At 36.1% G+C, this 23,761-nt stretch overlaps 1 protein-coding gene across 3 annotated transcripts in view; it reads left to right on the top strand.

Annotated features, from left to right (window-relative positions):
• The window catches only part of LRRC72 (leucine rich repeat containing 72), a 40,749-nt gene that overhangs the window by 11,781 nt on the left and 5,207 nt on the right, over window positions 1-23,761 (top strand). For all 3 annotated transcript variants that reach the window (XM_073238746.1, XM_073238745.1, XM_073238747.1), the window contains exons 4-7: window positions 12,218-12,299; window positions 13,412-13,522; window positions 20,126-20,215; window positions 21,102-21,254. In XM_073238746.1, coding sequence (XP_073094847.1) covers window positions 12,218-12,299; window positions 13,412-13,522; window positions 20,126-20,215; window positions 21,102-21,254 — 436 coding nt within the window. The remainder of the gene's footprint in view (window positions 1-12,217; window positions 12,300-13,411; window positions 13,523-20,125; window positions 20,216-21,101; window positions 21,255-23,761) is intronic.

The following is a 23,761-nucleotide window of genomic DNA, read 5'->3' as shown; positions in this document are numbered from 1 at the left end:
TTCAGAATCCAAAACTCTAAAAGGCATATTAGTTATTTTGGTTCATTAAAATTCATATGTAAAATTTTTATTATTAGGTTTTTAAAAAAATCTAGATTGAACTTGGTTGACCACTAAGAAGTTATGCCAGTATAGAAATGCTATGGAGAATTATGGTGAAAAATGTCAACATTAACATAGGAACATAAGTATTTAGAATTGTAACATTTTGTTAACAATGATCTAAATTTATGACCAGCATTGTTCTTACACTGTGAACATCTTTGGCTACCCTCCTCTCTACTTAGGAAAAACTAAGGCACAAAGTCATAAAATAAAATGAACATGACTTTTTTGGGTTATTCATTTATTCAGTCAACAATTTTGTTGAAGTATACATACTGGACATTTCTGGCTGGCTGTTCGATATCCATTCTCTCCATTTACCTCTCCAGCAGAATCTGGGCTGGGATTTGGGTACATACTTCTCCCTTTTATTTAGGTCTGTGGCCCTGTTGCCAGTCCCAAAGGGTGGATCCTGAACTAAGCCAATCAAAATTAACACCACCCTCCTTGTGAGTGGCCAGTCAACGAATGGGCACATAACCCATTTGTGGTAAAGAAGACATAGAGACACCTGCTGAGAGGCTTCCTTACTCCTAAAAGACAGCAAGAGAAGAAAGGTCCCTCATTTCTTCTGGATGTTTTCCGTCTCAGTATGAAGCTAGGAGCCATCCTACCAGTGTGAGGATGTATCCAACATGTAGAGAAAGGTAGACCCCCTGAGACTCACTGAGATGCTAAGACTGATGCACTCACCACCTGTGGATCATCTTTGGCATGTGAGATAATAGATGTTCTCCTTTACGGGCCAGTTTGAGTTGAGCTTAGAAGTTACACGGAGCCAAAAGTATTGTACCTGATGTGGCTTATTCTGTACTTGCATTAGGCTACAGATGGATATAACAATAAAGGTGATGGTACCTGCTCTAACGATAAGATTAAGAAGGGCAGAGGGAATGCCTATGCTTCTGGGGAGGACAGTGCATTTGAGCACTGCCTGGAATGGAATGAGCGAAAGTAGTAGTCTTGGGCAGCTGAGCCTTTAGTTTGGTGTTTGGAGCCTCACATGCTAGAAGGGTGTGCACTTCTCCTGTTATTAGCAAAATAAATAGGTTCAGTTGTTTCTAAGGGCCTCCAATGCCTTAGCTCTTCTAGGTTTGCACAGGTAACCCTGGTTCCTTCATTATCCCTTCTGAGGGCTTGTTTTGTTCTTGTACTGCATAGACATTCAATAGTTCTGCCTTACTTCCCTTTCAGGGTCCCCTTTTTCTAACTCCACACTGTGATTCACGGGAGGCAGCTGCTCTTAGGAGTATATTAGTTGAGGCTTCCTAAAGAGTCTCCTCATCTCACCTTCTGGGGACCCTGACCGAGGGAATTCTGGTCCACACGGTCACTCTTCCCAACGTTTCATGAGAAGTTGAGTCTGCTCAGACAGTGATCTAAGTGATTTAGTTTTTATAATTTCAAATGGCACTTGATCAGTGTTTTGGCTCATTACCTCAAAATCTTTCTTTTATACAGATTTAATAATGAGCTCATAATATTGGTGCCATCATACCAGTATCCTTCTATTTCTGGAACAATGAGCAGTACTTTGGTTTATCTCATTTGTCTTCAATTAGTGTAAGCATTTAATGAAAACCTGTATAACACCTCAACAAGCAACTATCCAAAATGGAATCAGAGTTTCTGCCATGTAGGAAGAACCAAATTTACAAACTAAACCTAATAAAAATACCTCTTCTGCCAAGTCATTATTTATAAAGTACATCATCTAAAAAACAATTGAAATACTTACTTACAACATTTTCCACACTGACTAGAATATGGTCATATTAAAATAAGCACAATTGCTTTAAGAAAAGTCTTGAGCTTGCTATGCCATTAAAATGTTATTTTTTCCTATTTCCAAGAACTTCAGCAAATACTGAAAGTTTAGTAAATAGTACAACTTTATGTATTTAAGGAAGCAACAGTGATGTATGCAATTAGCAAACTACATTTGGAAACTGAAATAATTATTTCTAATGTGCCACTTTTTAAATAAAAAATTATTTGACAGTACTTTTTTCAGGTAGCTTTACAACATCCTTTGTATCATGGCATCTTGGTTCCTCCAATTGGGTTTGGGTCTATGTATATACATATTCATTATTCATTTATACATACCATATCTAGTTCCAAAATATGATTTACAGTGGCACAAACTCCATGGGAAAGCATAAGAGCTATTAAAGAATAAAGTGAACTAACATGCATTCCATATAATTTGGGCTCTAACGTGTTTCTGTTACCTCAGGGCAACATTAATTCTATCCCTTATGTCAACTTTGTTGAAAGACTTATATTTTGCCAAATATTTAAAAACCTCCTTAAGAAAGTAAATCAACATAAATAACCTAAATAAGGTTTCACTGCATGGTTGTGAAATTCATAGATATGTACACTATGTATCTAGTTATGACTTAAAATTATTTAACCAAAAAGTGTGACCTATTTTTGGAAAAGGACATTTACAAAACTTCATGGAACAGGAGGACAACATGAGAACAGAAATACTTTTGTATTGGATAAAGTATTCCTGAATATTTTTAAACTGTAGGTTTTATTTTTAAGATTTCTACTATTTTTTTTTTTTTTTTTTTTTTTTTGATTATGCAGAGCCACATCCAAGGACCAAGGAAGATTTCTACTATTTTAAACTAAGATAGAAATGAATTATTTTCATTTATTAGACAGGAACACCATAAAAATGGACTTAAGGATCCTGGAAGTATATTGAAAATTTTTTTCTCCTATATTATTCAATGTATCTCATTCAAATTCTCCCCAACTAATACTTAGAGTTTTATGTAAATTTAGGAAATACTGTGATTTCAATATTCAAACATGCAATAATTTATCCTTTTAAATAACACATAATTATGGAATTTTTTCAGAATTTCACCATACCATTTAACCACTGGTCTATGGGTCTTTGCTCCTAGGTTTTCCAATCTTGGTGCTATTGACTTTTTGACTAGATAATTCTTGGTTGCAGGAGCTGTGCTGGCCTCTTCTGGATGTTTAGCAGCATCCCTGGCCTCTACCCACTACATCGCAGGAGATTCCTCCCCGGAAGTGACAACCAAAAATAGATCTAGAAATTGTCAAATGTCCCCTCCTCTATGAGCCCCACACTGACCAACCCATTTAAAATATAATACCACCTCCCCTCCTGGCACTCCCAATCTCCATGCTTTATATTTTCCCTGAGCACTTATTATCAACTGAGACCATGATATATAATTTACTTATTGGAGGTACTGTTTCTCTTCTTTTTTGTCTGTTTTGTTCACGGCTCTACCCCTTGAACTTAGCACAGTGCCAGGCACATAGTAGCTACTCAAAAAACAGTTGTTGAATGGAGGAAGAATGAGTAAATAAAAGTCTTAGCATTTTGTCATAAATATATTTCCATTTTATAAATGAATCACAAATGACACATAATTGATCATAAATTATAACTTTGAGAAAGGTAAATTGATAATATTTTGTTAGCACTATAACTGTTTATTCATTCCAAATGTCAGTTTCTGTTTGACATCATAGTTAGGTCTGCCAAGTTGAACTTCTCTTTGCATAGGTGCTAGTTAAGGTAACAGAAGTTCACTTAACAGAAGCATGCTTTGGCTGAGTTAAGCAGGAAAAGAATATATTGAAAAGATGTGGGTAGATAATAGGTAGCTTAAGAATCAAGTGTAGCAAATTCTCAGGATCAGAGTAAGCCAGGTTCAAATCCATGTCATAAAAATGGTTTCTGCAAACACTGTTGACTTCCCAGTCAATAGAAGCCCCAGCCTGGTTGCTGCTTTCCCTGTGGCCCACACCAGCTGCTGGACCCACTCCATCTCCACTGCCACATTCCACTGCAGGGCCAAATGCTGCTGGCCCCACCTCTGTCACCATCAAAATCAACTCTGAACTGTCTCCTCCTTTGCATCACTAGTTCTTGATTCAAAGTTCAGAGGGGATGCATCAGAATTGGTTTAGCCTAGTCATGGGTCCACATCCTCCCTATCAGGAAGTCGGGAAAAGCAAGTATCTTGCCTAATGGGGAGTAGGTTCTGATTCCCACCAATACTTAGTAGATGATGAATTCCTTGAATTGTGGGAAGGAGGCGTAGATGCTGGGCAGCTAAAAAATAATGACAAGTATGTCCCACATTTCATTAGATAGTGTTTAGAAAGATGAAGATCATAAAAATAGCACCAATATCTGCATAAATGATTCCTTGCAGAGTCTGGAACACAGTAGATATTAATACATTTATGTTGAACTGAGAGCTAGATATAATTATGGCCCTGCCACTAATCAGCTGGTGATATTTAGCAAATCACAAAATCTCTCCAGAGCTCTGTTTCCTCTTACGTAATACGTAGAGTATTTATTCTTTATAGCTATGTTAAGGGTTGTTGTGGTAAAGAAATGAGATGGCATGTGTGATGTACTGATCAAAGAAAGTGTCACACAGTAGGCACAGAAAGAATATTAAGGACCCACTCTTTTTTAAAAAAACATTGTTTTGTTTTTAAAACAGCTATATAGGTATTACAATAGTTTTAAAGATTTTGCTAGTTTTTAAGTTAGCGACATTTCCCCACACTCTGTCCTCACTTGCTAGCCCACAGATGCAACTTTAAATTCTCTTAAGTAATCTTCTGTCAGAATATCTCAGTCACATGTTGATATTGCTTCCACCTCTTGATTTTTCTAATGCGGGCAAAAGCTACTAAGTTCCCACTGAGATAAGATTTCATTCTTTCTTGTTCCTGACCCCACTTCCGTACTTTCCATACACATGCATACTTTCCATTCTCTGTCCCCTGATGTGGTTGTATTGTAATTTTGGTTAAATCAGTATTCACTAGTTGCATTGTTACAATAATTTATGTTCTTCAGAGTTAGATCATGTATTAAGCTGTATTTATTTTTCCATAATTATGTTTTCCTCACTACCCTGGGTTTTATATTTGTTTGATTTTTTTCATTAGCATTTTGTTATGGGCTGAATTGTGAACCCAAACAAAATTCATATGTTGAATCTTTCATCCCCAATACCTCAAAATGGGACTGTATTTGGAGATGGGGCCTTTAAAGAGGAAATGAAGTTAAGATGGAGTCATTAGGTGAGTCCTAATCCAATATGGAGAGTCTTTATAAGAAGAGGAGATTGAAATACAGAGACACCAAACATACACATGTAAAGAGGGAAGATCATGTGAAGATACTGTATGAAGATGGCCATCTATGAGCCAAGGAGAGAAACCTCAGAATGAAACATCCTTGTCACCACCTTGATCTTGGACTTCAAGCCTCCAGAGCTAGAGGAAATGAATTTCTGTTGTTAAAGCCACTCATCTGTGGCATTTGTTGTTCAACCCTAGCAATTTAATTTTTTATTTGCCACCAGCATTTTATTCAATCCAAACTCTCTGCCAGTTGACCACATGTATTCAGTGCATTCAATTACTTTCACTTGTTGGAAAGGTCTGCCCAGAACCTTCTGACTCGCTCCAGTCTGGACTTTGCCTGTGCACCAGTGCACAACATCAGTCATCTTTCATCACCAACTTGGGGATTCCCTCTGTCTTTTTCCTATTTCTTGTAGGTGTCTTTCATTTTTCTGAAGTACATTCTCCAGTGGCTTCCTGAGAAAGGGTTGCAGGTGATAACCTTTTAAAGACTGTACATGCCTGCAATTCTGTTTATTCAGTTCTTACACTGGGAACGGTATTTTTGTTTGTTCAGCTAACAGAATTCTAGGTTGGAGATAAGGCATCACTCCACTGTCTTCTAGTTTTCAGTGTAGTTGTTGAAAAGCATGGAGCCATTATGAGTCTTAATCCTTGAATATAGGCTCTATGTGTGGGGGGGTGTATGTGTATGCACGCATGTGCATGTTTCCTGTCTGGAGCACAGTGTTCTGACATTTCACAATGGTGTGCCTTGCTGTGGGTCTATTTTTATCCACTGTGCTGAGCTTGGGGAATATACTCAATCTGGAAACACATCTTTCAGCTTGGGGAAATTTTCTTGAAGTATATAGCTGATTTCTTCCTTTAGTTCTACTATGCAGATATTGAATTACTCAACTAGTCCTCTCATTTTCTTTTATTTTCTCTTTCTTTTTTCTTTTTGTCATTCTGCTCTACTTCTTGGGAGACTCTTCAACATTCTTTTCCAACTCTCCTAGTATGTTTAAATGTCTGCTCTTCCAAGGGCTCTTTTTTTCTCTAAAGGTTTATCATATTACTTTATATATAATAAAATTATATATTTTATATTAAAATATATAACATATTTTATATTACTTACATATATATTTTTATAGCACCTTCTTCTTGTTCCAAGGACATCTAATCTCTACAAGCATAATAAGTTTTGTCATTGTTGCTACTGCTTATATAATATCTATTATCTCTAAGTTAATCTTATTACCATTTTTCATCTCTATTTTTCATGCCAGAATTTTTACTCAAATATCTTTGACTAACTGTTCATATTTAAGATGTGAGCCTACAATGTTGATTGGAAGGACTGAGTATGTATGTATGAGTGGGGTCTGTCCACTATAGGTTTTCAGGCAGGGCAGTTTCAGGGAGAAATCCTGATATTAGTAATTTTAGTCTCCCCTCAAAAGTGATCAGAACACTCAGAAAAACCTTACCCAGTCTCCTGCCTGATAGATAAAGACCTGCTGCCAGCATTCTGACAGCCGACCTTCAGAAAGAGGACTGGGAGCTCTCAACATCCAGTGTGCACACCTTCTCTTAAATCTTCCTGTTTTCAGTATGAACCTCTTATCTTTACCTCTGTTCAGTCTATCTATACAGGAACTCTTTTATTCTGCCCAGGGAATAAACCTCTCATCTTTTGAGGTGGTAGGAGAGGTCCAGTTGCCAAGTGGTTCTACTGGGAACAACCTTGAGGCATAGAATTGCTGCTTTAAAAACTTCCAGTAATGCTTACTTAATCCACTCCTCTTTACCCTCATTTCCAGTCATTAAGCCTTTTTAGAATATTGTGGTATATATATATCAGGTGGTGTTCTGGTTTAGAACTTGGCTTTCTTATTTATGTTAGTTCTATTACCACTAGACCATATGCTTTCCAGCTTCCAAAAGTTGTACTGCTGTCATCTCATTTTCTGCTCTCTCTGTCTCTATGGATATATATCTTCTCAAACAATTGTTTTACTGTCATTTTATATGAATTCTTTGTATGGAAAAAAATTAGATCTGTTGTGCAATCTAAACCTTTAAGCAGAAGCCATTTTCCTCACTTACACAATCTCGTGCATAATTCTGAAGTTCCATTCCAAGTCTAGAGTTCTGTGGTCTTGTTTCACAATAATAAGCTTTTTGAAGTCATCCTTTATAGTGATGACACTATTTGGAGTTAGTGAACATAGTCTCTAAAGCTGATTTTACAAGTTGGTGTCTTAGCGAGTTATTTGGAGCTTAATTTGAGGGACATTTAGCAAGTTTTCTCAGATCGCAGTATCTATTCAAACTGACCTGAAAGTCAACAATTAGAGTCACTGATCATAATCCTCTAATTTAAAAGAAATAATTTTTTAATGTCTATCTTAAGCCTTGTCAACAATATGTTTACTAAAATGAATCTACAGAAGTGGGACTCTAGAGCATGTTGAATGGGTATGGAGAGAGAAGGAGAAAGCAAGTGTGGGGTGTTCAGGGTTAATAGGGGAAGGAAAAGGACTGCAAAGAGGTGAGGCTGAGGAAGCCAGGAGCAAGTGCACTCACTTGCATACAATGCTGCTTAGCTCCATTCCTGGGCAGTTCTTGTACTTTGGATTGATTGGCAGCCATAAGTATCCATCTAGGTTCTGCAGGAAGGTCATTGCAAAAACATGAGGAAAACTCCCTGTGGAGTGGAGAGAGGCTAGGACAGTGCCTGAGACCCAAAGCTAGCCTGAGGTAGGCCAGCCAGGCTGCAGCAATTTTTGAGAGAAATCCATATCACTTGACAGATCAAGAATAGATCAGGTGGGTGGCACAAATCAAGCCAATGACTCAAGCTGAGTCCGGAAAAGAGCTTGACCAATATCTCAGCTTCCTACTATGGATGGTAATAAAATGTAGTGGTTCCCAGAAAGGACTCTGAAATCTGGGTCAGACTTCAGTTCACCATATACTCGCTGTGTAATCTTGAATAGCTCAACCTCTCTGTGCCTCAGTTTCATTGCTTAAAATAAGGTAATAATAGTATGCCTACCTCATGAGTTTGTTGTGAAGATTAAATAAGTTGGTATATACAGCAGCCACAAGATACTAGTTTGAAAATACTTTGTTGTAATGGAAATATTATTAGTTTGAGTAGGGGAAAATATTAGAGCAATGAGAAATAGTCCATAAATTGTTTTTTTCTAGTATTTCAGTAATAATGCACAAAAAGGATGTAGCCTTACTGCATGCCAGACAATGATGTAGATATATAATTATAGTTCTATTTTTCTCCATTTTATGCCAAATATTTTTGGCTGCATTTTAAACATGTTTTTTGGTTATTGCTGAAATAATAGAAAAAATTAACTTATGGAATATTTCTCATTACTCAATATTTTCCATTACTCAAACCAATATTTTTCATTACCTCAAAGTACGTTCAAATTAATATCTTCTAGATGGTTTATACAGAAGCTTCTCCAAATTAATTAACCCAATTTTGATGTGCTATCTGCCAATTTTTTATTTGAAAGTCAGAACTGGGTTCGAATCGTTGCTCTGTTACCTTGCGAAATCTGTAACTTCTCTGAGCCTCAGTTTTCCGCTAGGTAAATAAGGAACAAAACAACACAGGACTAGTGTAAAGATCATATTTGAGAATGTCTGTGAAAACATCGAGCTTAGGGCCCAGCTCATAAAAAGCACTTAGTAAATACAACTCTCCCCTTTCCCTTGACTCTAAATTAGCAATTCTCAACCAGGAGTGAGTTTGCAACCTCCCCCACCTGGCTCCAAGCTGACATTTGACAATGTCTGGAGACACTGATTGTCACAGTTGGGTCTGTGTTCTACTGGCGTTTAGTGGGTAGAAACTAGGGGTGCTGCTAAACATACCACAATATACAAGGCAGACCCCCACCAATAAATAATTATCTGGCCAAAAATGTCAATAGTTGTAGAGGTTGAGAAAACCTGTTCTAAAAAAAAATGCCTCCTTAATTTCAAATTCATGCTGATACACAATTTTCCATACTAGTACATCAGTGGTTACTTGTAAGTGCTTTACATTAAATGTTAGTGCTCTCAGCTATATAAAAAAAAAATACTACTACTAATAATAGCTATTGTTATTGGGTACTTGCTACATGCCAAGCCTTGAGCTAAAGATACACAATTTGTGAAATGTCACATTTCATATAAATCCTATGGCAGCCCTTGAATCAATAGTGTAGATTGTTTTAAAAAGATAATTATAATAATATTTTGCTTTGCTTTTGAGAATGATCAGCATAGCTTCCAATTCCTACTGCTAGATCTTTACTCCAACAACTTGCTATATTGCAATGTCTATTAAATCCTGTGAATTCTTGGAATTATGGAATTACCTCTCACTTTCTTCTACTTCTCTTTCCTCCTACCGTCATTACTCTACTCTGACTACCATGCATTCTTCTCGATTAGTATAACACCCTTCTTATTCATCTCCCACCACTATACTTACTATCTCACCTAAATCATGTTCTTCCCTGCCATTTTCTTTCTTAAATAAAATTGGGCAATAATGCTCCTCTGCACAAAATATTTTAATAGCTCCCTAGGTTCTTCATGACCTGGCTTTATCTCTTTACACTCAATTCCTGCAACCCATCTCACCCCAACAGACAGTGCAAATCCCAGTGATCACAGTCCAAGGATGTTAATGTTCTGGGGAAAAATATGGTTCTATAATCAAGACGAAACTGTTGAGTTTTTAGTAGTCTTCTTGTGCTAATGAGTAATGCAAGAGAAATTAGAGGCTCAACTAATTAGTAATGTTCTGTTAGTGTGTGGCTAGGCAGGCAACATGAAGAGAAGAGAAGAAAAAGCCATGGTTTCCAGTGGTGTATCTCGACGCTGCTGTCTGGTGCATCTATCATCAGATCAGAGAGTGACGAAGAGGAGGACAGAAGGCAGTGAGCTGCTGTCGGGAGGCCTGTAGGAAGAGCAGAGAGGGGTAGGACACCAACCAGACCCACCCACCTGCTCCTGGTGTTGAGTGGGCTGTCCTGCCTGGGAGAAACACAGCTGCTCTCGTGACTTTTTAACAAAAGCTGTGGTGAAATCATCAGTGGTCCTCCTGCATGAATGCTGACATGATTTGGTGAAGTGAATCTGTGAAACAATGAGATGAGCAGCACATGTGCCTTTTATAGCTTCATAATTTGTGAATGCTGCAAATATGAGAAAAAGTGTAAAGAAGATTCATTAAAGAAACCAGTTTGCAAAGTTTGGATACAAATCTAAAATAGATTTTCTGAGATACGGCAGAGCATGAGTAGAATTTCCAAAAACTCACTAAATCAGATAGGTTCACATCTGTCTGAATCATTCCATTCAAGGCAAAACAGTTCCAGTTAACTGATAACAATAGTTCCATGATAAACTTTAATTAAACATATAAGACTAATTTACAACTGTGAGCATATACTTCTGTGTTTATAAATTAGTAAGCACTCGATCAATAACTCATGAAAGTATTCTACCTGCTAGATCCTGTATTAACTAGTAAAGCTATGATTCTTATATTTAACTTACCTGCTGCTTCTAGAATATACCTGTCCCCTCCTATGTCTCTTACTATGTCTCCTCATAATTCAAACAAATCTGTTACATTTTATTAAGATTATAGAATTGATATTTTTTAAAATGGGGTTTTCCTTGCAGGGTAACAAATTGTTCTGACATTCAGTTTAGAATTGAATATCCCATATCATGTTCACACTACTTAATGGTTCATTTGAAAAAATTTCAAGAGTGCTTTTGACTATTTCCGATTCATATACGTTGAATTCCTATCTGATCTTAAAAGTAAGATGAAACTTCACCACATCATTAGGAGAATGGGAAGGTAGGGAAGAAAAGATACTGTAGAAATATGGTTCCTTTAAGGAAGACACAAAACTAGTGATTAAATAATTAATTACATAACTCAAAGGAAGTGCTAGAGTTGTCGAGAAAATGAGGGTTCATGGGCAAGGGGGTTATCAGGAAGGCCTTGTTAAAAACAATTGAGCTGTGAGGTAACAGGATGATGTGGTGCCCTGCCTTCTCCTGGCCCAGTGGCTGGATGAACTGTTAGCACTAGGCCTGACCTGGCAGAGCTGCCCCTGTGTCTACTCAGACTACAGAGTTCTCAGCTACACTGCGGAGATCTGTTTATCAGAGGACAGTGAGCTAGAGAAGTGGGGATGCTCATAGACTGGAGCATAAAGAAAGATTTGAAAATCAGACCATTACTTAGGAGACTCACGTACTAGAAGCAGGTGGAAGTTCATGAAAACAAAAAGCAGGTCAAACAGGGCAGGAAGACAGTATTGAGATGCAAGGAGAACAAAGGGTGGTTTCAACCATTCTCTGGAGCAGGGGACACCTCCTGTGGCAGCCTGCTCAGGCATGGTTTGATATGCATTGCTGGCCTAGGGCTGATCTTTAAGAATAATCGGGAATGTACCAGGAAGAAAGTCATACAGGCAGAGAAATCATGACTCACACACAAATGCACAAATGGTTTCAGCAGTATCTGAGACAGCCCTTGGCATGTATTAGGCACTAAATAATATTTGCTGGTGAATTAGTGGCTATGTGGCGCCAGATCCAGTGAGGCTATATGGAACCAGACCTGTGAGAAGCTGCTAGAGCAGAAGGGCTAGGCCAGATTGCAGAGACACTGAAAACCATGTCAGGGAGTTTGGTGAGATGTGGTAAGAAAGGTGTGTCCTAAATTAGCTGAAAATATCCTTTTCATCACACTGTCCTCAAAGACAATCCAGATGTAAACTCATGACTCAGATCAAAAGGTCACAAAGAATAATAATAATAAGAGCAAACATCAAAGTTGTATGGTCTTATTATAATTTTATGAGTAATTACTATAGAATATATTGTGCTCTCTCACTTTCAGCTCCATGGAATAAAATTTCTAACTAGAAACTATTGTCTGACAGAACTATATCTAAACAACAATGCAATATTTGAGATAGAAGGTATGTTTTAAATTTTCTGTTGATTGAATAGATTTTCAATTAAGTAATAAAGTTCAACTATGATATTGCTAATGGCATGCAACAATCTGTTTTAACATTTCTGTTGAAAATATGTGATAGAATCTATTTTTTTAAATGTCCCTAGGTACTATTTCATTTTGAGAAATGTGTATTTGATTATGGTTTTAATGCAATATTGCTATGTATGTTATTCAAAATACAAAAAAGTATTTAAAATATAAATTTACTTTTGTACTGCACAGCTGGACATAAACTTGTTACACTGGAAGCAAATTTTAACAATATTTGGGAGCATTAATAAATATAACAAGTTTATATACATAGTCTTAATGTTTTTACTGGCTATAATTATTACCAGCCAAATTCCTGTTTTCACTCTGAGTTAATTTTATGAGCAATAATCACTATGCTGACAATTTCAAGCAAGGTACAAAAGTACATGATGTACTGTGATCATGAAATATGAAGAGGCACAGCACACAAAATATTTTTCTTCAATATCATGTATTATGAAATCAAAATGTCATAAATTTTAAGATCCACCATGATTTCATGTGACATGAAGAAAGAAATTCTTGCCAATTAAACTATAATGTAGCCATCAAGAAGGCACAACCCACTTTCAACTCCTTTTAAAAATATGGGAAAATGTGCAATTTAAAATCAACAGAAATAATATGAATATTTGGTTTCTTACTGTATAAAGAAAATATGTAGTTGAGCAATTTAGGGAGAGGTATTGAATTAAATGAGAAATTACTGATTATTGCTATTACAATAAGACCAAATTATTGCCCTTGACAGGCATTATAAATCTAAGTAACATTGGAAAATAAAACAAAACAAGAAGAAAATAACTTCTCTAAAATCAAACAAACATTATTACAATAACTGAAAAGAAATTAACTTACATTTCCACATCACAATTATTTGAACTCTCATGTTTTGTTGTATTCATAATGATAATTCACAATATGATTAGTAATAATTCCTCCTTTCCAAGAGCTATAATGTATTCTTTGCTTTTCTTTAGTCAGCATGTTTAATTAGCATCAGAATGTTTAAAATATTGCAAAATTTTTTTTTTTTAGGCCTGCACTACTTGCCTTCATTGCATATACTTTTCCTACACCATAATGAGCTAACAAACATCAATGCAACAGTCAAGGAATTAAAGGGAATGCTGAATCTGAAGACCCTAAGTATGGATTTGTACTTTTATATGACCATTAACTTAAAATAGTAATAACATAGGACATGGTTTTCATTGTTGACACTTAAATTAGGTCAATGTTTACAACTAAAATACTTAGATATTCCTGAAAACAGGACTAGGTCTTACTCTTTTTTAAAAAATGTTTTTGAAAGAACAGCAGGTAGGAAAAATTTTTTTTGTGCAATGATATGGCATGCCCAATGAAAATGATGAAAAGTGACAAAAGGAGATTTATGTGTTTGAGTGTGTTTTTGGTTTTTGGTTTTACCTCAAAATCACATAGCACATATTATATGATTTTGTTTACATGACATGTCCAGAATAGGCACATCTGTCAACACAGCAACACAGAGGTAACTGTTTTCAGGTAGATTAGCATTTGCCCAGGGATGGGGGGACTGTAGGTGATGCTAGATAGGAACACTCACATTTATTTTACTATAAAATGGGCTAATTCAGTTTGAAGAAGACATATGCACCCCTATGTTTATCGCAGCACTATTTACAATAGCCAAGAAATGGAAGCAACCTAAGTGTCCATCAGTAAATGAATGGATAAAGAAGATGTGGTACATATACACAATGGAATATTACTCAGCCATAAGAAGAAAACAAATCCTACCATTTGCAACAACATGGATGGAGCTAGAGGGTGTTATGCTCAGTGAAATAAGCCAGGCAGAAAAAGACAAGTATCAAATGATTTCACTCATCTGTGGAGTATAAGAACAAAGAAAAAAACTGAAAGAACAAAACAGCAGCAGACTCACTGAACCCAAGAATGGACTAACAGTTACCAAAGGGAAAGGGACTGGGGAGGATGGGTGGGAAGGGAGGGATAACGGGAATAAAAAGGGGGGCATTACTATTAGCAGACATAATGTAAGCAGTGGGGACACAGGGAGGGTTGTACAACACAGAGAAGACAAGTAGTGACTCTATAGCATCTTACTAGGCTGATGGACAGTGACTGTAATGGGGTATGTTGTGGGGACTTGGTGATGGGGAGAGTCAAGTAAACATAATGTTCCTCATGTAATTGTAGACTAATGGTACCAAAATAAAAAATAAAAATAAAAATAAGATAAAATAAGGGCTAATTGTTACCTCTCAGGATTGCTTCAAATATTAAGTTAACTCTGTAAAACATTTTTTAACAGCATTTCTTTACATTAATGTCATTTTGAAGCAACAACAAAAACAAAAATTGTTTTCTTGTGGATTATGAAAATGAGGTAATGAATTAAGATGCACACATTTCTATAAATTCTGCTAAGTAGTAAACAAATTTAAAATACACAGCTAACATTTTAAATAATCATTATAATAACACATTTGAATGTCATTTTCTATTGAGAAAATGCCTTCATATTATATTATTTACATCTTCACAGCACACCTATGATGTGATTAGAATTATTCCCTCTTCAATAGTTGAAATGCAAGACTCAAGAGTTTAACCAAACTACTAAGGACTGTTGAAGCTTAGACTCATGCCTTGCTATTTTAATTTATTATTTATTCACTCATTTGTTCAATAAGTATTTATCATTTATTCATTCATTAAATATCATGCCTTCATTATGGGACACTCTACTAGATGGGGACGCAGAAGTGAGTAAGAAAGACCCCATCTGGACCTTTATGGAGCATACAGTTTTATAAATTTTCTAGAGAGCTAAAGGCACTTGCTGTGAAATTAAGGGGATAATTTGCTAAACGTAAGAACTCAGTAATTTAAGCAAGCCTAGTTTACAGTACAGGGTTTGGAGGTAAATGAATCAAGGTTGCTGCTACCATAGCCCACGGGATTATGCCCTGAACAAAGGTGCCTGGCCCAGGAATGAGTGGAGTCTGAAATCCTCCCCACATCCCACTTGTCAAGTGTGTACATGAGCAAAGAATTGTGTCAGCCCTGAGGTCGGGGTTACAGACATGACTTTTCTAGTTCTCTGAAAGGCTGTTAGGCCATTCTGGTAGTATAATGTCCATATCATTACCTGTCACAACAGTTTAAATGGCCTGTGCTTAAAATCATAGTGATGTAATTCAAGTTATATAACTATAATTGTTCTGAGATTCTTATACTGGGATTATTTTTTGAAATGGACAAAATGCCATATCCCATTACCCCCCAAAAAGAGCATTTTCAGAAAACTGGTGGCAGGAAATATGCACATTTTGAACTCTTGCCCCATTTTGGTTAAAGATATATGGAAAAAAATGTTTGCACTGAGTAGACTACTAATTATATTTGTGTATTAATGTCCTCAGATTAAGTTTCTATGAACCATATTTGCAGTCACAGATTAGAGTCACCTGATCAGCTGAACTGAAAAGTACATGTATTTTCAAATGTTAAAATTTTTGTCTCTACAAGTTGTAAAATTTTACAAAATGCTGAAGTGTTACTATTATTCCACTTCAATTACAAGTTCTCCAGAGGGTGAGAAAATAGCCCAGAGGATAAACTAATCCATTTCACCATTGCACCCTCCACTGGCATTTATGAGGAGAATTGCCAAGAGATTGCCCAGGAGACACATGGCTGGGAGCTTCAGGGAGGCCTAAACTCAGCAGCAGTGTGAGGTCTTGGAAACTGGAATTCCTGACTTCCAGGCTGAGTCAGGACGGCCCCACCTCTTCTCTCCAGGCGGTCTACCTTTCCACACCCTTCCTCTCCAGCTCCATTTTCCTCTTTGCTTCCCTCCAAAATCTTTCTAAATCAAGATGTACTTGTGTCAAAGACCCACTGCGTGGCTGACAACTTTCACAAACTTTCAGGTCTCCCTGCCTCTTTCCCAGCACCGAGGGGGAAAAAACACCACCACCACGACCAGCAACATTCCCCCGTTCCTCCACGCTTATCTCATTTCTCTCACGTTGTCTCTATGCTTGATTGAGCTCCACTGTTGGAAAGTATACTTAAATTCCTGTATTCCATAATTTTTAAGACTTGCTTCTTCACACAGCCTTAAGAGTTCACCACTAGAAACAGGAAATGCCCCGTTCAAAAAAGGGTCTCCCTCTTCTACAGATCTTGTTCTTAAATGTTTTCACCTGGTCCTCACTGGCCCCAGTCCACTGCTGACAGCAAACAACCAAGGGCTGAAGAGGGACACTGGGAGATCAGGGTGGGACTAGGGGGGGCAGTGCTCTCTTCACATGAGCCTCCTGACCAGAAAAGCCCCTCAAGGCAGGACCACCCCTCCCTAACAACCAACAGAACCCACCCAATAAAGAAAGGCAGGGGGTGTCTCACTGCTTTTTGTCCTAAAGAAGAGAGAGTTCTGACCCCTCCCGGCTTGAGTCCAAGTTTGCCTTTCAAAAATCAGAGGTGATTTCCATATTCAGTACAAGCATGTCATGTGCAGTGGTGTACAGATTTTAGTTAAAATAAGTTGGTGATAATAATGGAGATGCTAACCTTACTACGGAACCTGAACCAGAAATTCAAAACCTTAGTGTCTTGACTGACAGCTGAACTTCCTTCTTCCACAGGCCATCCTGATACAGGCACAGAATATAACTGTTTTTAACTTCTCTGTATCATTTTCTCCATCTATTAAAATGGATAGGTTGATCCATTATCAATCACATCAACCTTCTTCAAAAGTGGCTTTAGAAAATTGAGCTTCATTTAAAAGACAATTTTTAATTTTGCTTTAAAAGTTTAAAAAAATTAACTGAAGCCAATTATTCAGATAGCTATATACTTTTTTCTCTTCAGTTTCAGTCATAAATAGTTTCATACATGTGAGTCATGTAATTCAAGCTTGTGCAGTAGTAGAGACATTTTGATATATTAGTGGGTAGATGTAAATTACTTAGACTCAGAATCCCAAATTAAGATAAGCAAGACAGTGCTGGCGCCACAGAGGTGTACTCTATAAGTAGCCTAGAGGGAAGGTGGATTAAATAGTATTAACCTCCTGAAAGTGAAAGTGTAAGCAATTTCACTTCATAGTTTCTAAAAGAATGTACCGATACATCATGGAAGCCTTTCAGAACTTTCAGACACAGGAAACTGATTTCATATCTTAGAAATTTAATGTATGGTAATTTTCATGCATCAATCCAAAACTAATAAATCCAAAATGTTAAATGCTTAATAGTATGGAAGAGGGGGGAAGACATTTGAAAATAAGATTGCTTCTTTCTAAAATTTAAGAGTGAGAAAAAAAGTGAAGAATAAAAAGATGAAATGCCTCTCAAATTATTTAATTCCATTTTTTTCAAGTTAATTTAAGTAGAAGCTGGGCTAGTAGCCAGTTTTCTGACTTGCTGTCACTTAGATTTTACTTGAGGATGGGATGAATGGTGAACCACAATAAACACATTGAGTTTTTAGTATTGAATCACCTTAATAGTATTTAATTAATAAGTAATGTAATAGTAGTAAATCCAAATTTGGTGTTTTATTTAGCTGAAGAGAGAGGTCTTTAAATTTACAGAAAGGAGTTAGTTAACTAAGGACTAGGAGAAAAAGCCAAGAAAAGAAATGAAATAATAATGTTCTCAGAGGGGAATGGGAATATGAAGGTTATACCAATAGGAATCATCACTGAAAGATGGTGATACATTTTCCATTAACATCACATGCAGAAGTGGACTCTGCTCCCAGGTCTATAATGTATGATAGGATTATGAGGTATCAGATGTGATTCTCCAAGACAGGAACCAAAGAGCATATTCTGCACGAAAGCATTTGTGATTTTTTTTCTCCCTCCTAAACTCTCATTAAAAACAATTGTTTTGCTTTTATATCCTTGAAGGGTGTTCTTTTCTCTTTTTGCCTCAAACTACAATGCATGATCCCTGCGGATCTTAAATCTGTTCTTATTACTGGTTTAATATACATCCATTCTATTCTCTTCCTGTGCTTAGAATTATTTGTTACCACTTTAAATTTCTTCTTTTAATCTGAAAATTCAAACCATTTTTGTTACTTAGGAAATCTTGAAAATTTTCCATGCCATTTTTCCTCTCATTTCCCCCAATACATACATATTTCCTTCCTCTGAAATTTGTTGCTCCTGACTGTGCATTTTCTTTTATGCCTTTCCTCATTCTTGTAACTTTTGTTTATTATGCACCAGGTGTCTTCCATTGCCCGCTTTAACTCTCTTTAAAGCTCAAGTTTTCCACAGGGAATATCTCTTTTTAATAATTTTATTAGCTAAAAAAGTTTGTGTTTATATGACAAATATCAGAATGTTTTATTGCCCAAAGAAAAAATACCCAGATGATTAACTTTTCAGTTTTTATCCAAATAGTTTGTTGTCTTTTAAGCATGCCCCTATCTTCTTTATGTTGCAAACTGTTCTTTAGAAATCTTTATGACTTTCTAGGTCTCTAATGCTTAATATTTTCATGCTTTTATTAAACCTTTTTTGTATTATATAGTGAAATGCTACAGCAATACTCCTAAATTTAACATGTACATTAAATGAGCCTCGTTTAATTTGTACAATAGCTGGAGCTCTTTCTGCTGCTGCCATCTAGTGGTTCTCCACACAAGATGTATTTATTTTTCAAAAGTATTCTCTAGAAATTGCATATAACAGGCCCCAATAGCTAAAGATATCCAACTGGAAATCATCAGTTTTATTTCACACTGCATTGATGTAATCCTGTTTAATATTATCTAGGGAAGAGTAGGGAACATACCCTTTCTATGAAAATAAAACCCTCACAACTTTGCGTTGTTGCTGATGTCTAAGGGATGGGACATGAGAAGTGCCAGGAGCTCTTCTGTATCTGCACGTCTTCCATCTCTAGCTACCATTAGAAAGCATGATTCAGGAGGTATCATGGCACCTTCACAAAAGAAATCAGAGCTGTTATACTTCAGAAGATTGGAGACTGTTGAGAATTAGGTTTGGGGTTGATGAATGATTGTGCATTGAGTCAGTCCCCTATACAGAATTTTATTGTTGTTAACAACCATTTGATCAATAAATATGAGAGATGACCTCTCAAAAAAAAAGGAAATCAGAGCCATATGTGTCTGGCCAGAGAGAGACAACATGTCAGATCAGCACCTGCCCAGCTTTGCTCCTGCTTAGATATGAAGCCACTATTGGCGTTTACACACTGAACTCTGCCCCATGCTGTGAAGTGGAGGAAGAAGACTTATACTGGAGCATTTGCCCCATCTCTACCCATCTCCACACAGGCACCCTTGTGACCTCTGAGACTGGAAGAAGAGAACCAAGTGAATACTTTAGTAAAGAGCAGTGTCAAGACCCCCATAGCACTGATATCTAGTTCTTCCTTTGCTCATTAACTTATGGACATGTTCCTTCATTTGTAGCAGATTTGGGTCAAAATATGTCTCAAGCACCTATGACAGTTCCTAGTAGATAGCAAGCACTCAGAAAATAGTTGTTGAATCAATGTAACAGATAGGAAAATAAGTGCTTCTCTGAGTAAATAAGAGTCTAATAAAACCATTGGTTTGATCTATGAAGCAGAGCTTTACATAACCTTACACCTTTTATTAATCCTGTAGTTTTCCATATTTATCAAGCGATAAAAGAAACCAGTTTCAAAATCTGGCCTCTTAATTTGGATTCTTTCTTTTCAGGTCTCTACCAAAATCCACTGTGCCAATATAACCTGTACCGTTTATACGTAATATACCACCTTCCAGGAGTACAGTTGCTTGACCAAAATCGTAAGGACACCTCTTTCTTGCAGAGAAATATTTGAAAAGCAGTCTTATAACTCAGTGCCTTAAAAATGTTGAATATCTTTGAAAATGATTTTCTTTGTAAGGAAATGTTTTCAAGTATTTACATTTTTGAACGTTTTGCTCTTTGAAATTTGCCCTAGTTTAGGAATTCATGTCTTGACCACTATATTAGGAAGGCCATCTGAGCGTGAGAATAGGTCTCCTTCTGCTTCTGGTTTTGACAGTAATGTGTTGGATGCCAATAACTTATGCCCTGGAACCTCAGTTTCTTATTTCAGAAATGAGAAAGACTAAATCTCTTAAGGCCCATTTAAATTATAAAAGTCATATTCTTTGAATTCTGTAAAAAAATATATATATAAGCTTATCATCAATGATGACTTCTTTATGAAAGTATCTTTAGACACTGTGAACTAGTATGTCTGATTTATATAAGCCAGAAAAATAACTAATCTCAGTGCATTAACATTTCACATTTCTGGAGGCCTATTTTACCCCCAACTGTTTTATTACCTATCTATCTACTTACCTCCCTATCTCTACAAGTTTGAACATTCTTGATAATTTATTACTAATTTGTTAATGAGGATGTATCACAGTTGTGATTTCAGTCATCCATGGTGATGTGTTAGATGGTGTCTGGGTTGTACTGGGATTGATCTGTGCCTTGTGACATGATGCACATATATTGAGCACTTGTAAAATTATGGAAATAACTGTGATAGTCCTTCACAAAGTAGTTTTGACAGGATGTTCACATATAACATAGTTCAGATAAATACATTTTTGAGTGTTCAATTCTATTTTGAATTACTCTGCATATCCATTTATAATGCTCTGGAATAACATTATGTTTTACACTTATCAGAAGTTACAGAAAAAGAAAGAAGATCAACGATTACCCTTTTTAACCATAAAAAGGCTCATATTGCTCAATCGATAGCATTCAGAAGAAAAGTAGATGCCTCTTGGGATCCTAGATCAACATTTAAACAAAAACCAGCCCAGAAAGTACCTCCAGGTATTTTGAAAAAGGAAATTAAAACTCCTTAAACTTTCGGGTAATTTGATTATAACAGTAATAACTGCAATTTACACTAAACTAAGTACTTGTATGGTGAAAATTTTCAAATTTCATTAGTATAAAGAAAGTGATATGCAATTTTCATCTTCATTTATGTATATTAAGTTAAATAGTAATGTGATAATAATGAGATATTATTTTGGAGTCCTTACCTTAGTATCTAGCAGAGTATAGTGAGCTCAGTGAATAAGATACTGCTGTTATTATTACCACTGTCCCTGGGCAATTTCACCAAATTAGAACTGTGGTAAAGTGGAAAAAATATCAATAAAGATCACCTACAATTCCTCTACCCAGAAATAAGCACTATTAATATTTTTATTGTACTTATATACACAGTTGACATGTAAGAGTATAACTTGAATATCTTCAGTAATGTTTCATTAACTGGATTTTAATTTCTTGTATCAACAAAAATCCAAGTACAGACTTAAGTAAATAGGTGTTCATTTTTCTCACACAGCAGGGTTAATGTTCAAAAATACATCTATCTTCTGCTCTGTTCTTACTGTGCTTTTTGGTTACAAGGTGGCTGCTATTACCACCAGGCATCACAAGGAGGGATGAAAGAAAGGTGCAAAGACAAAGCCTTTTCCTCACAATAACACTTTGCCAAAGAGACAACATACATTTGAAAAAGAACCAGATTTTCCATAAATGAAGGGAAAAATATTAAACAGGAAAATAATTTTTAAATTATCCAGAATGCAACACAGAGAAAGCAAGAAATAGAAAATATTAATTGGCTATTGAGACAAGGAGGCCATCAAAAGAGAAGGTCCAGTATAAATTTAGTAATCCTGGAAGAAAAAAAAGCAGAGAAATTAGGCAAAAAGTTATCTTAAAAGGGATAATGGCTGGGAGTTTTCCAAATCTGAAAAGTGATATGAATCCTTAGATTCACCAAAATTAATATGAAGGCATAAAAGATATATAGTGACAAAAATCCATGACAAAGGCAAAATGATCTTAAAATTGAAAATGTAGATTACCTACAAAAGTATAATTTGTAGATTCACAACAAACTCCCCAACTACAATTATGTGGAAATCATAAGACAGTGATATAATGCCTTTAAAATGCTAAGAAAAAGTAATACTCAACCAAGAAATCTACAACTAGCTAAATTGTCCAAGAATGAGCAAGAGGAAAATAAAATGAGTGCAAAATCAAGACTTTCCCCTCAATGTCTTAATGTAAAATTTTTCTATCAAAGAAAAGGTTTTAAGAATATTAAAATAAATACCCACATATGCCCATGTTTCTTCAATAATTATTAATACTCTGCCATATTCACCACTTTCCATATATAAGGTTTTGCCTTTTTATTCAAGAACAGGATTCCTCAGAAGCTTCTACTTACATCTCATTGGCCATCCCCAACCTCAGTGTAAACTGGCAGCATCAAAATATTACCGAACCACTTAAATGTTTCAGTAGCATTAGGACACTTCAGTGTTTCAGTACATCATGACACTTCATTCCTAAATAAATAAGCCTGTAAGGACATTCTCCTATATACCCATAATACCATTACCATACCTAAGAAAAATAACTAGTTTATTTGTATTATTTAATGTATTAAATTCTAAGATGGCTTCTATGCCTGCTTTTCAAACCAGTATCCAGTCAATATTCTCAATTATATTTGGATAGTATGACCCTTTAGTCTCTTTCAATTTAGAATAAATTTCCAATTTTGTTTCCATGACTTTGTGAAGGTACCAGGCCAGTTAGATTGTAGAATGCATCGATTTGTATGATTGTTTCTACAAGGTGTCGCTTAACTTGCACATTTTCCCCTCTATGTTCCATAGAATGGAAGTAAAACCTATAGGACATGTTCTGGATGCAGAGAAGTAAAGTGTAGAGCAGTGGTTCTCAAAGTGTGGTACCCAAACCAGTAGCAGTGGCATTTCTTAGGAACTTGTTACAAATGCAAATTCTTGCCCCAAAAGAGATACATTAAATTAGAAGCCCAGGGATAGAACCCATAAAGCTGCCTTGTAACAAGTCTTTCAGGAAATTCTGATGCATATTCCAGTTAGAAAACAGCCAGTGTCGAGGCAAAAACACAAGTTTTGGAATCATATTCTCCTAGGTATGAACACCAGCTCTACTAATAATTGGAAATTTTATGTTGGACATTAATTTGGCTCAGCTTCTGATTTTTAAAAGAGGCATAAACATCCTCCTCTGGCTGTTATGATGCTTAGCATGTGAAACATTGAACACCTGATCTGACACATATCAAGTGCATGATTAGTTGAACTGTCCTATTATTAGTCAGCCACTTCCTTAGCTTTTCTTTACTTCATCTAAGAGCTGATGCCTAACCTGACTGATGACAGGTTAGTGGGAGTAAGACATACTGTGGAAAGGAATCTCAGTATAGGAAATATCGTCTGAAAAATAGCTGATGCATCCGATAACAAACAATGTAA

Source organism: Manis javanica, chromosome 6 (assembly GCF_040802235.1).
Source record: "Manis javanica isolate MJ-LG chromosome 6, MJ_LKY, whole genome shotgun sequence".
In the NCBI taxonomy this organism is placed as follows: Eukaryota; Metazoa; Chordata; class Mammalia; order Pholidota; family Manidae; genus Manis; species Manis javanica.
Note: the sequence above shows the minus strand (reverse complement) of the source record. Positions and strands in the feature narration are given on the sequence as shown.